Source organism: Amyelois transitella, chromosome 2 (genome assembly GCF_032362555.1).
Source record: "Amyelois transitella isolate CPQ chromosome 2, ilAmyTran1.1, whole genome shotgun sequence".
In the NCBI taxonomy this organism is placed as follows: domain Eukaryota; kingdom Metazoa; phylum Arthropoda; class Insecta; order Lepidoptera; family Pyralidae; genus Amyelois; species Amyelois transitella.
This window is the reverse complement of record NC_083505.1, coordinates 10,126,176-10,142,034: the sequence shown is the minus strand read 5'-3', so window position 1 is coordinate 10,142,034 and position 15,859 is coordinate 10,126,176. Positions and strand designations below refer to the sequence as shown.

The window sequence follows — 15,859 nt, the reverse complement described above, 5'->3', positions numbered from 1 at the left end:
CTCATTCTATCTTACAATTTATGTGCAATGTAAATCACAGTATGTTAGCTCAGGGATTACCACACGCCATGCTTTGTTCAGGGATTCCGACAAGAGCTTAATACGCCTAGCATATATCTATTAAAACATAACATGTTAAATATTAGTGTGCGTATGTTAAATATTCATGTAATATTAATTTTCATTGAATAAGTTATTATCTTTTTCTTTTTGCCCGGTTACGTTTTATCTGCCAGGTACAATAAACCATCGATGTTTCATATTGTGATTGTAATAAAATACATTTATGTGTGACTCTGACATCTCATTGTCCGCAACAAAATATATTATGTAAATGTCGGCCATTACCTGGGCGAGTCATCCACTGGGTCGTGTCCAACGTAAATCACAGTGCGTTAGCTCGGGGATTACCGCGCGCCGGCCGAGATTACACCCAATCCTAAACATGCATAATCCGTAACAAACGCTAAACACTCTTACACTGAAATTTTTGTTCTTTTTAAACAAGGGGCACAAAAACTTGTGAAGTTAAGAATATAACTTTATGTTGCTTTCTTAGTTTTTAGTGTGTATTTTTTCATAGAGAGCTGAATTTCAATGAAGTAAATTCAATAGAATGAATTCCGTTTGAGTGAGACTCAGGCTCCAGTAGTCAATCCAAAAATAACCCTATAGCTTGTTTACTTCTACAAAAAACCTAAAACAAAATGAAAATTGTGAAAATTCGTGCAAAATCCTCTAAGTCAGCGTCTCAAAGATACCTCCTCGAAACTTCCGAAACACGGCAACTTGCGAACAGTAAGTTTTCATTAGGTGCCTATTAGCTTGATCACCGCAGCCCTCAGCCATCCATCCTAATATACCAAACAGATAGTTATCAAACTACACGGCTCTAAGGCCTTTGATAAATTAAAGAGACATGATCTTAATTTATCATATTAATAGACACGTTCCTTTAATTTAAAAGTTTGCTCCGATATTTGTGGGAGTTTGAAGTTAAGTAATATTAATTATTTATATTTTATTTTTAGAATAAGGAGTCTGAAAGATAGGTAGCAATCGACAGAGCCAAAATAATGAAACATGTAATAATGACTCCTTCAGTGTTGTTATATAGACATAAAAAAATGTAATACTCTACACTCTACAGAAACAAATACTCAGGCTAGTAATACTCGTACTAGCGAAAAAGTAAATGGTGAAAGTAAGCACGACCAAAAAAGTTTCTAACAATATATAACAGCAAGGACAAATTTTTTTGTTCAAACAACTTTTACATACAAAATTGATGTCAATGTTAGTTACTGACTCTTTCTCACGACAAAATTGAGGAGGACAACGGGCCGGGAGGCCGAAAATTCTGAATAATGGATGAGATGGCCGAAGCCGGCCCATTTGTGTTCTGTGGACATTTCAGTATTGGGTCAAGGTAGCACGAATGTGTTAACCTGAGAATGCTTTTTAAAGCCAGACCACACATACATCTGTTATTTGCCACGTTGAATAGTTTGTGATTCATCATTAATTAATCCCTTTTTTTGTTTGATCAGATCCCCGCGTGGAATTAATTTCGGCGGCCTTAATTGAAAGAGCCGTAATGGTTGAAATTTTTTTGAAGACGACAGTATTTTGCTTTTTTCTCTCCAGTTTCACAACTGAGATTGTTATTCATTCAATTAAGATGATAAATTAAGAAGTGTTTTCCAAATTCATTCATTAAGATGCTTAATAAGTTAAGTATAGGGAAACATTTCTGTGAAAAGGTTGTACTACAGAAAGTAATTGGAATCGTGGAAATGAAACACGAATAAAATATTAGCAATTAATGTTAATTGCTTCAATGTGGGAACTCGCCAGTGTCCTTTATTCGTTATCGTTAATCTATCACTGCGTACTGACCTCCCCTCGCCTAAGGATCTATTATGAGTTTTTTGTAACATGCGATTCAGTCGCTTTTATTTGAGGACGTTGGGCATCATTAAAAGAGCCATTTCTAAAATTTAGTATTTCCTATTAAGGTTTATCAAGAAGAAGTATTAAGTCCCAATTGAAAAGCCCACAGAATCTAAACGTGCACTCAATATCTTAATAAGTTATCTTACTACATTCATGTGAATAGTTAGAATTAGGAAAAATAATTTGCACTGTGTAAATTATGACAGATTTAATATTTTCTATTTCTATACAATTTTTAAAAAAAACGTAAAATTATTTATTTACATAATTTGTACAATAAATTTCACCCAAAATAACTTTCATGTCAAATGTAGTAAGTTGACGGGCAATAAGATAAGAGGATAAAAAATAAACTGAAGAGAAACGCTGAGGTTCTACAAGATGGATTAATGATCCAGAAATTTTGAATGCTGTTCGATATAAAGAATAACTTATTGTTGCATATTAAAAATTACTTTTTATACTCGTTGTGAAATTGACATACCGTCCCGGCTTTTTTTTAACTACTGCTCTTGATATAACATATAATAAGATAAAATTCATAGATTTCTATTGTAAATAAATTTTCGAGCGATATAATATAAAATAATTTTTGGGCAAACTTAATTTGAACGTTTCCCATGTAGTTGGTTTTGTGACCCACTTCTAGAGAAAGGCATTCCTTTTGTTCAATAATAAATTTTCAATTCAGAGTAACCTCGGGCAAGAGGCATAAGAGTTTGACGATATCATCTTGCCGTGACAATTTCATTTGAAACATAATATACAACAAAAAAAGTTAAGAAAGCCGCCTTATAAAGAAAGTTAAGAAAATGTCACAGGTATAGCCTCTTGCCCGAGGTATTTATGAGTAGCTCCTAAAACTACAACAACCTTAATACGGATATTGTTACCACCTCGACTCTTTAAATATTTTTTCAATAATAATTATCTACCCCTAAATGAAAATTGCATCTATGAATTAACAGCGCAACAGATGCCTAAATACATTCGTTTGTCATTCATGTTCTTAAAGATTTCCGTACTTAATCATAACACGTTTCCATTGTACAACAAATAGTTAAAGTGAATTCTAATATTACTCGATTACTTAACTGTTAAGACAGCTTTTTAGTAAAATTAGCTACCTATGTATATGTATTAGTACCATAAATGATTCCATAATAATTGTGGAGATGTAGTGGGATATACTTTTATATTGTTTTTTTCCTATTTCAAATATAATCTCTTTTTAATAGCCATTAAGTTCCACTGCTAACTTTTTTTTTCTCATAAAAAACCCTCAGATGACCCGACTAAAAATCAGCTTATTTTAGAAAAAATAATGTAGTTAATTACCGATGGTGGAGGCCGATGGGCACCATGCTCTCGGGTGCGCACGTTGTGCGGGTCGTCTGTCGCGGCATCACTTGTTAAATGACATTATACGAAGGGCTTTAATATCTGCCAATATACCTAGTCAGCTGGAACCGCCGGGCCTGTCGCGTACGGACGGGAAGCGACCTGATGGACTCACTTTGGTGCCGTGGCAGAGAGGACGTTGCCTGTTGTGGGACGCGACGTGCGTTAGCACGTATGCTGCGTCCTATCTCACTAACACTGAGCGTACACCCGGCGCAGCCGCTAAGATGGCTGCTGAACAAAAGATTAATAAATACTCGGTTCTAACAACTCAGTATGAGTTTGTTCCGGTGGCCGTAGAAACAGCCGGTCCATGGTGTCCTCAGGCGAGGCTCTTTATTGGTGAGATAGGACGGCGTTTAAGGGCACGTGGTTATGACTACCGCTCGGGATGGTACCTGGTGCAAAGGCTCTCCATAGCTATCCAAAGAGGGAATGCGGCAAGTTTAATGGGTACTTTTGAGCCGGGTGCAGTCCGGGGTGGTATTTTTGATTAAATGTATTTGTTTGTTTGGTGATTGTTTCTATTTTGTATTACCTTGATGTTGACGAAGCTGTTGTGAATATTTTGTAATATTTTGATAAATAAATCCGTTAATTACTGTTATATAATATATTCTGTTTAAATTATGGCTATATATCTATCCATAAATAAATAAATCAATTTTAAAAATTTTTTTCCTCCTTACCCGAAATATTTGAACATGTTCAGTGGAAATGCACTTCAATAGAATTAGGATTACGTCGGATCATGTTTTTGTTTCGTTTATTTCCCAGCCGGATGAGTTTCCTGGAGGCGGATTGCCGGCCAAGCCATTTGTTTCTACAGGCTCCCCGGTCGTTTATTTCTCTTTACGAGTATATGCAGCAATCTAAAGGTAATCGATTTGTGTATAATACAGATCAGTCTTTGTGTCAAAAAAAGTATTATGTAAATAAAAAGAATATACCTACTCCAAGTTTTTGCACATAGGTAATGATAAGAAAAACAAATTAAACAAAGTTCTGTTAGACTTACCTACCATCCCATCTAAATGCCACCGTGAGAGCGTAGGTAGGTCAAACACGACAATAATCTTTTGACTTATACAAACATTTTACATGATATTCACTTGTTAATCCTATATTTATCCTTTTTCTTTGTCAACCGGAGTCAACGAAAAAAAACTTTGAGTCATAAAGTCATGACAAAAGTCATAAGGCTTTGAGATATAACATGCCTATATAATATAGTTACTATGATAGATAAAGCATCTTTACGTCTGCTTAGATTTAATTGCATACAAAAAAACTACTATTCGAGTATGGAGACTTCAATATAATCGAAGCCTCGCTCACCCACAGCGCACCGCAATGTTCGCTGCGGTTGCGTCATAATCACGTGACATCAACAATACGAACTAACTTGAATAACAAGAGCTTTTTAATGACTGCAATCTTTTACAATATGATGGTGATCCTGAAATGCAAAAACCAATCTTAAAAGTACTTAGAACTTACATAGCACGTTAAAAGAAGTACGATAATTATAAAACGTGACAGCTAATTTTCTCGACTCTAGTTGGCTCTAAGTTTGCAAAATTGATATAAGTAATATTGATAAACACTCGAGAAATAAATTAAGCTGAAGTTGGATGGTCCGGGCAACTTGAGAGGTGGCCGGGAAGAGCTTCACCAATATTGACTGCGGCTAAGTGTCCCGAAACTTCTGAATTTTCCCCACCAAGATCGATACAAACACCACTAATTTGTAACTGGGTAAATAAGAAAGATACTTGTTAAATAGACTAGCGTTGGAGCGGGTAACTAACTCATATGACGCCTTTTGATTCTCTCTGACCTCTTCTGCATAAAATATTTATGGTTTGTTAAAGTAAGGGAGACTTATGTAATGTTCAGCCGATTACACCGTACACAAATACCTAACAAGCATAGGAAGCTGAAATATGACACTTACGTATATTGGAAAACTACATCACAAAATTGCCATCTTTGTTTCAAAATGCGAAATAAAGGAGATTATTCGCAGGTGGAGGGGAGGGAATTATCAAGTCAATACTATTTCACAGAGATATTTTTGAAGTGAAGTACTCAAATAATTTAATTAAAGCAAACGCCCTCAATGTTGGTGTTGTAATAGTATTCGCCCAATGCAATTTAGAATACAACGCGTAATTGTTGTAGCTTATTGCGTAAACAGCGCAATTAAACAGTAGGCACCTACTTCAAGGAATTTTGAGCTTCCAAGTAAAATTTCATTCGAATAATTTATAATTAGTTTTATTTCTATTTATTTTAGTTTTATTAAGGTGGTTGTTTTTTTATGAATATTTTAATATAAAACATAGTTATATATTTCATTATTCACTTTCGTCTTCCCACAATGAGCCAACGTTTAGTTAAAGATATTAAATTTATGTGATGTTCATATATAGATACCAACTTATTTCACTTGGAACAAGTAAGTATAAATAACTTTATAGTAAAATTTTTGTTTTGCGTAGTAGCTGAACTTAGAAAAATCCTTTTGGCGATACACAATTCCATTAATATTGAATAAAAATAAAATACATTACTTTTACATTTTATTTATAAAATCCTTAACATTTAACACTACATTCATGACAAATCATTTAAAATACGAGTATAAATAATATCGTCTACATATTACTTATTCTAAATTGATGTTTCATCCTTCATTTTTCCATCTGCTGGTCGTTGGGTTCGTGTTATTTTGAATTCATTTGTGCATGTTTTTGACAATATCATTATATTTTTAAATCACATAAAAATATTTTACTTTAATAAGACTTATTCAAGAATGATATGGTTGATGTGATGTTACAACTACTATATTTTTCTTTTAGTTACAATCTAAAGTTACATATTATGTCGTGTGCTGAGTAACCTAATGGTTTAAAATCTAATACCCAATAATGATGTATTTGGCAATTGTAAAAGTCTGTCTATACTATGATTATAATTATGATCATCGACTTTTCATTAGACCTAAATTGAACTCAAACAAAGTATCTATAGCTAAGCTATAATAACGTACGAATTGACTAAGTTACTTCTGACTATATTTATTATTCTCTTGATATTTAAAAGTGCCACGTAAATTGTATTTTAATTAAAATTAACATTAAGATACATAATGAATATGTTTAGCAAACAGCCATTGATTTTACAGACATCGCTTATTTAAGAATATAAGTCATAAATAGATAAACTTGGTTGCACCAAAAATGTGATTTACATAATATTCTATATTAATCATTCAGCTCCTAAAAATCATCACATAAGAATATATTGGTTACTTATAAGTACTTTAACTGATTAATAAAAGTTAAGAATATTTTTTACGAAAATAGGACTTAGTGCAAGTGATAAAAATGCGATGTAAAACTGATAAAAATGTGAAACATCTAAGTGCACAGTGCCATCATAAAACTTATCCGCTGTGATGTTTATACAAATTATTATTTTGGATTATAAAATCCACTTGCGAAAAGTATTTTCAGTTGTCAAGTTGCGTAGAATTTATTTTAAGGCAGTTGTAAACATATACATTGAGAAATTATTAACCTAAGATTCGAAATGGATTAAATTTGTTTATTCTACTTTGTGTCTGCTGTGGCCTTCTAGAACGATTTGGGCGATGTATTGGTTCATTAGCTCCCGACAAGAGAGGAGAATTGAGATCATCAATAGTTTCTGACGTTTCAGTGTTGTTTTTTTCGAATTCATCACTATCAATAAAAGTGTAATCGCTTGTAAATTTCGTTGTTAAATTTGGAACAGGTGTTGTTGTGTTTTTATCTTCCTTGGCATTTTTGTCTAATTTTAGGTAGCTAGTTGTTAAATATGCGGATTCTGTCGTGTTTATATCTTTTTCATTTGCTAATGTAGCACTGGTGGATTTAGTTTCAATGTTTGTTTGAGAAGTAATAGTTGGTGTTGTAATATCATCTTGAAGCTGGTCTGTTTCGTTTTTAGGTAATTTTGTTGTAGTTTCAAATAAATCTTTTGGAGACGTGCTTGTCATAAAAGAAGGGTCTATATTTTTTTCGAACACTTTTTCAGTTGAAATTGTTTCTCCTGTAATCATTTCAGATTCAAAAATTGGCATTTTAGTTGTTACTTCAAATACAGAAGGAGATACACTTGAACTTTCTTCATTTATTATGGTTATTTTGATGACCTCATGACTGAAAGTGAAATTTTGCATTTGGGCAGGTATTTTTACTGATATTTCTTGATGTGGGTCTCCAGTGTTGTTGTTATCAGTATTAACTAATTTTATTTCAGGGTCGGATATAGTAGTATCATTTTCTATGACTTCAATTTTAGGCACGTCTCCTTTAAAATTATATTCGTTTTTATTCGAATCTATATTTTTAATGATAACGGTCAAATCAATTGTTGGCTCTTCTTCTGATTTATTCTGATCAACTTTCTCTAATAAGGGTGTCACCTTCATAGTAGCTTCAGTAGTAGCTCCTGTATGAGTAACATGTTCAATAAGAGTATTTTCTGTCGGTTTGTCAGGTTTTATCATCTTAATATCAGACTTTAAAACTTTATTTTTAATATCAAACTTTTTATCATTATATTTTTTAGGTTTATCTTTTTTGAGAACATCTTTATTTTCAATTTTTTGTGTTGTTGTAAGTGAAGGTTTATCAGTACTAGTTGTGATTGATCTTAAATTTTCAGTGGTTGTTTTTAAATAGTCATTATTTTTTACATAAGAATTAAGATATCCTTCGTGATGTATTTTTAGTTTTTCTTGTTCAGCTAGCTGTTGTGCATGTTTTTCTTCTAATGATAATACAGTCATATCATCACCTAATTTTGATCTAGCCATTACTAATGGTGGAACAAAATGATCAGTGGGTAGCGTGAATATAGTTTCAACGTTGCCCAGCCTTGCCAGCTCGTCATGCAACATCTTATGTTGCATATTCTTTTCATCTTCTAATTTATCTAAGTGCTGGCTATTCAAGAAATTTTCTATATTTGCAATTTTAGGTATTTCGTTACTTTGTAAATTATTATTATGAATTATATTCACATTTATGTTTTTATTCATTATACCTTTATTTTGGGTTTTATAAGATGGGCGTAGCAAAGAATTATCTTGCATCAGCGTTTTTAGTACATTTGGCACAGACGTTGATTTGATAAAATTAGTTTGGTTAATATCGTCTTCATGTTCCGTTGTGGCATTTTCATCTATAGTTATTTCACTAACAGTTTCCTGTGAAGCCGGTGCATCAGTTGTTACTACTGAATATATGGCGGTTGTAGAAAGCACACCAGAGGTGCTGGACACGTCCTCTTCTTCATTACAAGATAATTCTTTCAGCAGGTTTTCACGCTTCTGCAAAAAGAGATGGAAATTAACCTAATAAAACCTAACTTACCATAGAAAAAAAATTTTTAAAGGTTCCTTTTAGATACGGCGTATCAATACTATTTCTTCTTTTTAAGGATTTTCAAGATAAATCAAGAATAATTTTCCTGACTCTAGACAAAAACAAGACAAGACATAGTTTTTAAGCCATTCTAGAAATAATAAAGTCAAGTCATACCACACTCCCTGTGCATTGCACGCGTTTCACGCCAGCGAGCCCGCAGTCGGCGGTGAGTTGGACTGCCGCACTCTCCGGCAAGTACAAGACGGTGAGCGCGGGAAGTGCTCGTACCATGCATCCTTCATTTCCAAGCGCCCATTGAGGAACTAGACAAAAATTTTGTAAGTCGTTTTAAAACACTTATTAAAATTATCTTTATCAGTAAAAAATTTCATAAACTTTAAACAAAGTCACGTATTTGTCTATAAAAGTCGTTTTCGTCAACGTGAAAAGGGTGATTACGGATATCAGTTATTTGCTTCAAGTAATATCTGCTTGCATTATTACAAATGGTAAGATGGAAAAATTATCTTTAATGAAAACAAAAAGCACTATTTAGTTACACTCAAAAATATAATAATTTGTGTGTTTTCCATTATTGATTAGCGCTTATACTTGTCACCACTCATTCCACTCATAAATCCGATTTCGTACCTGGTAGTTCACAGATAAAGGAGGCCACTGTTGGTCCGCCACAAGCCCTCGCTTCCCAGCGGTAGTCAGCGGCCGGGTCAGCAGCCGCGCACAGTGGGGCGGCCCGGGCATCAGGTGCGGAGCTCCAGTAGCCATCACCGCTTAAGCCACGGTAATCCCTGGTAGACAGAGAGGCAACGTTGGCATAATATAAAATAATTTGAAGAGTAGCCAATGGTATACTTGCTCGTTACTTATTTTCGGTACAAGTTCAATGAAAATAAAAAGGTGCATTGTCATGCAATAAAACATTCGTTACATAACATATACTGAAAAACATTTCCAAACATAATCTTTGAGAGGTTATTAAGCCTAGTACGAGTACCCTTTAAATCAGAATATGCATTGAAAAAAATTACTTAAATAAATTACTATCTAGTAGTTTTGTTTATCTATCTAGTATATAACATCACTCCATTTGACCGTACTATGCCAAACAATACCACCATTCATTACAAGATTTACATAACTATTCCCCAGCACTGCATCGTGAAAGACCGAACTAACCGCAAACGTTAAGCCTGCATGTAATATACACCTATAGTGATCTCAAAGCTCATGAATTAAACAGGCTGAACGTACGTCCAAGTGAAGTCCCCGTCGGGATTACTGCGGATGAGGCCGACCCACACCGCACTAGAGATGTCCAATTCCTTGAGGTACGCCCGTACTGCGTCGTATTGGGCGGTCGTGTCCACTGGAACAAACGGGTTAATGTTTAAAGAGGGTTGAATTATTTACGTCGGTTTCTATTATAAGGTGAAATTACATAATTTGTTTTGTTTTGTCTTCTTTCTGTTGGCGTCAGACTCAATTTTATAAAGTTGCCTGAATGAGTAGGTTCTTCACGATGTTTTCCCTCACCGTTAAGGCAACCATAAGCACTTTAACTAATATTTGTATCTCACACTTATTTTAAGTATTTTCTAGCTTTACTAAATACATATCAGCATTACTGAGTAGATCAAATTTCCTGGGGTGGTCCTACAGACCGCGAATATGGTGGCACAACGGCCGCTACTTGACTTACGTGTCATTGAATACACTTCGAATGAGATGATATAAAAATAACAGTAAGAATAAATAATCCATATGATGAAAATTTATGACAAAGTATAAATTATGTTTTATTTATTACGTAAATTGTAATATTAAATACAGTTTTGTTAACACTAAACATAGTTCACTGGACAAGACGAATACAATTATGCTATATGTTGAATGTTGATGTTTGCTTTTTGACTTCTTTGATAACATATAATAATAACCACCAATCTATTAGGTAACTGTGCCGTGTGGTATCCGGCACCAATACAAACAAGAATAGGACCACTCCATCTCTTTACTATGGATGTCGTAAAAGGCGACTAAGGGATAGGCTTACAAACTTGGGATTCTTTTTTAGGTGATGGGCTTGCAACCTGTCCCTATTTGAATCTCAATTCTATCATTAAGCCAAATAGCTAAACGTGGCCATTTAGTCTTTTCAAGACTGTTGGCTCTGTCTACCCCGCAAGGGATATAGACGTGGCCATGTGTATGTGTGTGTATGTATGCTATTAGGTAAATAGTTCTTTACTACATTGACTGAATAATAAAAAAAATAATATATATTTTTTTAATTTGTGGAGTTACGATATCATTTACAGCATAATATTATACGCATATTTACGGTATATTGTGGTTTTTACATAATTGGAAATTATTTTCGAACTCATTACTTCGTTTCTGGCAGGGTTACACTAATTGATTTCGAATATAGTTTATAACGTAACATTTATGTTTTATCAATATTGGAAATTTCATTTTATCCCAGGAATCAGGCTTGAAACTCTATGAATGTAAATAAGTTATCATTTAAGCCTACTATTATATTCTATGTACTTTAGCGTTAACCAAATAAATACTTTCACTGTTATCTAGAATAAATTAATAGCACCCACCTAAATAAAAAGGTGGGTGCTATTTAGTTCAATCTTATTTTTACTTTTTCGTATTGATTAAGAAAATCGGTGCGAATTCTTTGCAGTTTTCTCGATAAAGGGTCGAATAGAGTAAATGGAAAATCGCAATTCATGTCGAGTGAATGCTCACGTAGAACAACGTAGTGGTAATAACGAGGGTACAGAGTTATAATTTATATTGTTTTATTATTTGTTACATTAAAAAAATAAGGATAATGATTATTACGACGTCGCAATAAGCTACTTTAAATAGTTTTTAAGTAAATTTCTATATTGTTAAGTATTTGGTTGAAATTATTTAAATTCTACGTTTATAGTAAATACTCTTAGTTTCGGTACTGTATCAGTCGTATAGATTTTTTATTTCTGCACCGACATGATTTTGTGACAGTGCTACTTTCATTCAATTATTCTATATAGAGTTTCTGTATATTTTTCTATTAAGGTCATCTCGCTTATGATGGGCGACGGGATATGCTTGCTCATGACAGATTATATTTTCGGGTTCGTTCGCCGGAGGTCATTATCTTAGTCAATGTTGGTAGCGATAATTACCTAGTATCCTTTATTCTACGAGTTATCTATACGTAAAAAGAATGAAAGGAAAATAGGACTAAAACATCTGGCAATGAATTTAGAAAATTCTATTAAACACGTTTATTAAGGAAAGATTTTTGGATATTACTATTAAAGCGATGCCCAAACGTTACTTACAGCTTTTCCTAAGTTTTATAAAGAAGCACTCATTCTTAATTTATTTTAAGGGTATTCTCTAATATACTTAACTCGTTAAATATGAATGCATGAACCCGTATAGGATCTAAAATAATATCTAATATATTCCAACATCCAGCCGCCATCAATCCTCGAATTGAATTAATCTATTTGGCATGTTCGATTCTACCCAACTAAGCGCAGTACACAAATTATTGCCGGCAACGTTCGCTAATCGCTAAATTTCCCATTGAGACGCGGTACAATCGCGGCTGATTGACGGCCCATTTCAGGTGTCAAATAACACCAGGAACTAAGCTCTCAGGGTTGGCACAAGAGGGAAATTTGCGTTACCGTAGCGGGAAGCCGACAAGTCGGTCGTATTCAAATTGACGTCATTAAGTCAGGCGCACGCCGCGAGAACGCCCTCAGAAATGAGAAGGTATTTACTTCCAGACGCTCAAAACCTTGACGTGTCAACCCTCGGGTGGAAGCCTGCTGACTTTGAGTTGCGATTACTTACGAGTTACCATCACTAAAATAGGTTACCAATATAAATTTAACTTAAATTTCCGCCATGATGAATTAGTAATAGAGTTCGCTTAATATAAAATAAACAGATCACTTTAATTAATTGCTCGTAATAGCCCTTCTATCTTTTATGGGGTTATGAGTGGTCGTTTATTTTAAGGTTTGGTAAATTTTCCCAAAACGTTTTTTGCGAAGCTTCATTTTTGGAGTTTTCAAGAGAAAGTCATTTTCATATAAGTGCCATGTGTAAAGGCATAAGAAAAGAAGGAAAATTGAAATATGTATAAAAGGAGGATTATATTTGGAATAAAAAATGCATAATGAATATGCATCAATTAAAAATTAAAAAGTATACAAAAATGCTTAGGTTCAGTAAATTACTAACACATTTTTTTTATAATATAATAATAATCTACAATAACACGGCACAATTATTTCCATTTGTCTCAATTCATACCTACTCTTTGTCTCAAAGTAATCTAGTGCAATCACATTAAAGCATCCGTTACCAAGCAAGATTACGTCCAGGGTCGTATTGATTGGTCTTCAAGTCTATTGAAGCTAGTAAAAGAAAAAGGATCAAATCCTTTCAGAACTCATAACAAAGAAGGATTATCTGAGGCTGTAATAATAACACATTGTATTGGTGTAGGTTTTATCCAGATAAATTTCTCTTTGCGAACATTTCTGGGCGAAATAAAGTTTAATGAATTTCTTCGAAAACTTCCAATACTAATAACAACTAATTGTGCATGACTTTCTGTATGTATTTATTCCATTTTAATATAACTTATCTCAGGGTTAGGTAATCTCTAGACTAATCTTGATATTTTGAATAACGGTAAAATAGAAGCCGATGTGTTGGATTATTTTATTTTCGTTTTAATATGTTTCAATCACTTTCAGTTAAATCTCACTTTTCTCTATCTCCTTCTTTTTTGGTGTCCAAGGTTGTTCGTATCTGGTCCATCCACTTAATTGGGCTGCGTCTTCTTGTTCTTTTGCCGTCAATCTGGTGATCATAAGCTGCTTGAGGCCGTTTCCATCTTTCCTGGCGATGTGACTAAACAACTCAAGCAGCAGGCACTTTGAGGGGTTGGGTCTTGAAGTTTAGTTCGTGCAAAATAAACTCACTTAAATGTTTGTCATTACTAACAATACCAAGCTTAACTATAATCTGTTGATTTGGTTACATAAATTATTTAAATGGTATTATCCTGCCAACTAGCAACTACCCAATATTAGGCTCGACGCGCGCATACATAGTAAAGATAACGTATCGTACCCCAAAGTTACTACACGCCACGAACAATGAGTACAAGTTTCTAAACTTGCCTCTGAAACAATTGCGCTTTGTGTTAACAGCTCACTTGGAAAGTTCTAGATGAAAATTATAAAAAGTATTTCATCTCAGATATAGCCGACGTAGTTGGCGGGGAGCCAACCACCGCACGGGGCCTGGGAAAACTCTAGGGAACCGCCAAGTCAATATTTGTGATGCCATTTAACTGTCCCACCCTCCCGCGCAATATTTTATTGCTTGCTTATCTCGTTTGACTTATGTAAGTGCCTGTATATTGCGCGATTACCTTCGCCGGAGAAGATTCAATTGCGCAGATTTGATATACGCTAGTGAATTAGAATATCAGTCATTTTTATATACTCTAACCAATCTTAGAATACAGAATTTTCAATCTGTGTGACCTAAGAAGTTATGTTTTAAAAATTTAAGCTTGCTTAACACAAAAATGTGTCTTTATTAAATACGTATTTGGCACAAAAAAATTTACATGAATGGCTATTAATATTTGAATCTAGGCCTCCGAACTAGAATAATATTTTAAAGCCAACCAAAATTTACCTATAACATTTTTGTTTATTTTATCTTAATTCCGATTAAACGCATCAGTCTGACAGGAAATCGTTAATTACATACTTAGTAATTGCTCCGGCCATGTGTCGTTCCCGCGGGAAGCCGCGTAATTGCCGGGATTCCTGTGTCCCCGTAATGAGATAATGCGAAATAACAGATTCGTTTACAGTAAACCATTCCTGGATACACGCTTTTGTCCGGATGTAAAATATCTAGATTTTATAATTACGATTGAAAGTTTATTGTACAAATAAATTGTTTATCGCAATGAGTGGACTGTATTCTAAAAGCATTATCTAACCGGTAACCTATAGCTTTAACAAAGAACTCAAGTGGGTACTAGATATTCCAAACAGAAATAGTATATAAGTTATATGCATCGTAGTTCTAGTGATCTTATGTACTTGAAAAAAAGTACATGAATTCCCAAAGAATATTCGCAAAGTTTGTACCATAATTTTCTTCTTTTTCTATTTTCTATTCTATTGATATGTTAGTACACAAACACACATCTAAGGGAACTAAACAATCATCCTTCATATTTGGGGTAAATAAGGGATAAGGAAATTCATAATCCACGTTTAGCCTCGGGGACTCCACAACTACATTCGTGGCATTGTGGTTCTGCCATTCGTTTCGCCGTATATTACCTATACTATATTTGCTGACTATATATACTTATAGTATTATATCAGCATCGGAGATGGAAAGGGTGGGAATGTTCGGTGAATTTAGATTTAAGCCCACTTACTAGGTGTAGATATTATTTTATCCTTTCCTTTGTTTGCCAGACAATAAATAAGCCTACGACGATTCAATAACCATTTTTTTAATGGAATGAAAGGAATGAAGCAATAAGCAGGGATCTCATCCAGAGAGGAACCCCAAGATCCAACTATGAGTACTATCCTAAATTGGTAAGTCAAGTTTTCACTCGAAGCGAATGCCATATAACCTCCGAAACTTTTGCTCTGGATTTAGTTTCATCACCTAAGACAATGGATAATGGTTACAAATTCTGTCTATAAATGTCCATAGACGTTTTCCCTCACCGTAAGAACATCGCTTAGCACTCTAAACCGAAGATATCCGTGCCTAGATACATGAAAATAAAATCCAACCGTCCAATCACATTTCTCCCTACAAACCAAATTCTAGTTACATTGCGGTAAATACCAAATCAGGAAACACATATTTGATCGCGTCGTATGGACCGAGCCTGCCGCAATTTAGCTCCCGGATCCCTCTAACTACATTTTGTGTCATTTTTAGGTACACCGACACTCGCCCTCGTATCACGGTACCAC

General features: G+C 34.2%; 1 protein-coding gene across 1 annotated transcript in view; it reads right to left on the bottom strand.

The window, feature by feature from the left end:
* Positions 1-6,940: 6,940 nt before the first annotated feature.
* Positions 6,941-15,859, bottom strand: part of LOC106143591 (uncharacterized) — a 38,390-nt gene continuing 29,471 nt past the window's right edge. The window contains exons 3-6 of the mRNA XM_060946569.1: positions 10,053-10,167; positions 9,432-9,589; positions 8,955-9,103; positions 6,941-8,743 (exon numbers count right to left, since the gene is read on the bottom strand). Of these exons, the coding sequence (XP_060802552.1) occupies positions 6,941-8,743; positions 8,955-9,103; positions 9,432-9,589; positions 10,053-10,167 (2,225 nt within the window). The remainder of the gene's footprint in view (positions 8,744-8,954; positions 9,104-9,431; positions 9,590-10,052; positions 10,168-15,859) is intronic.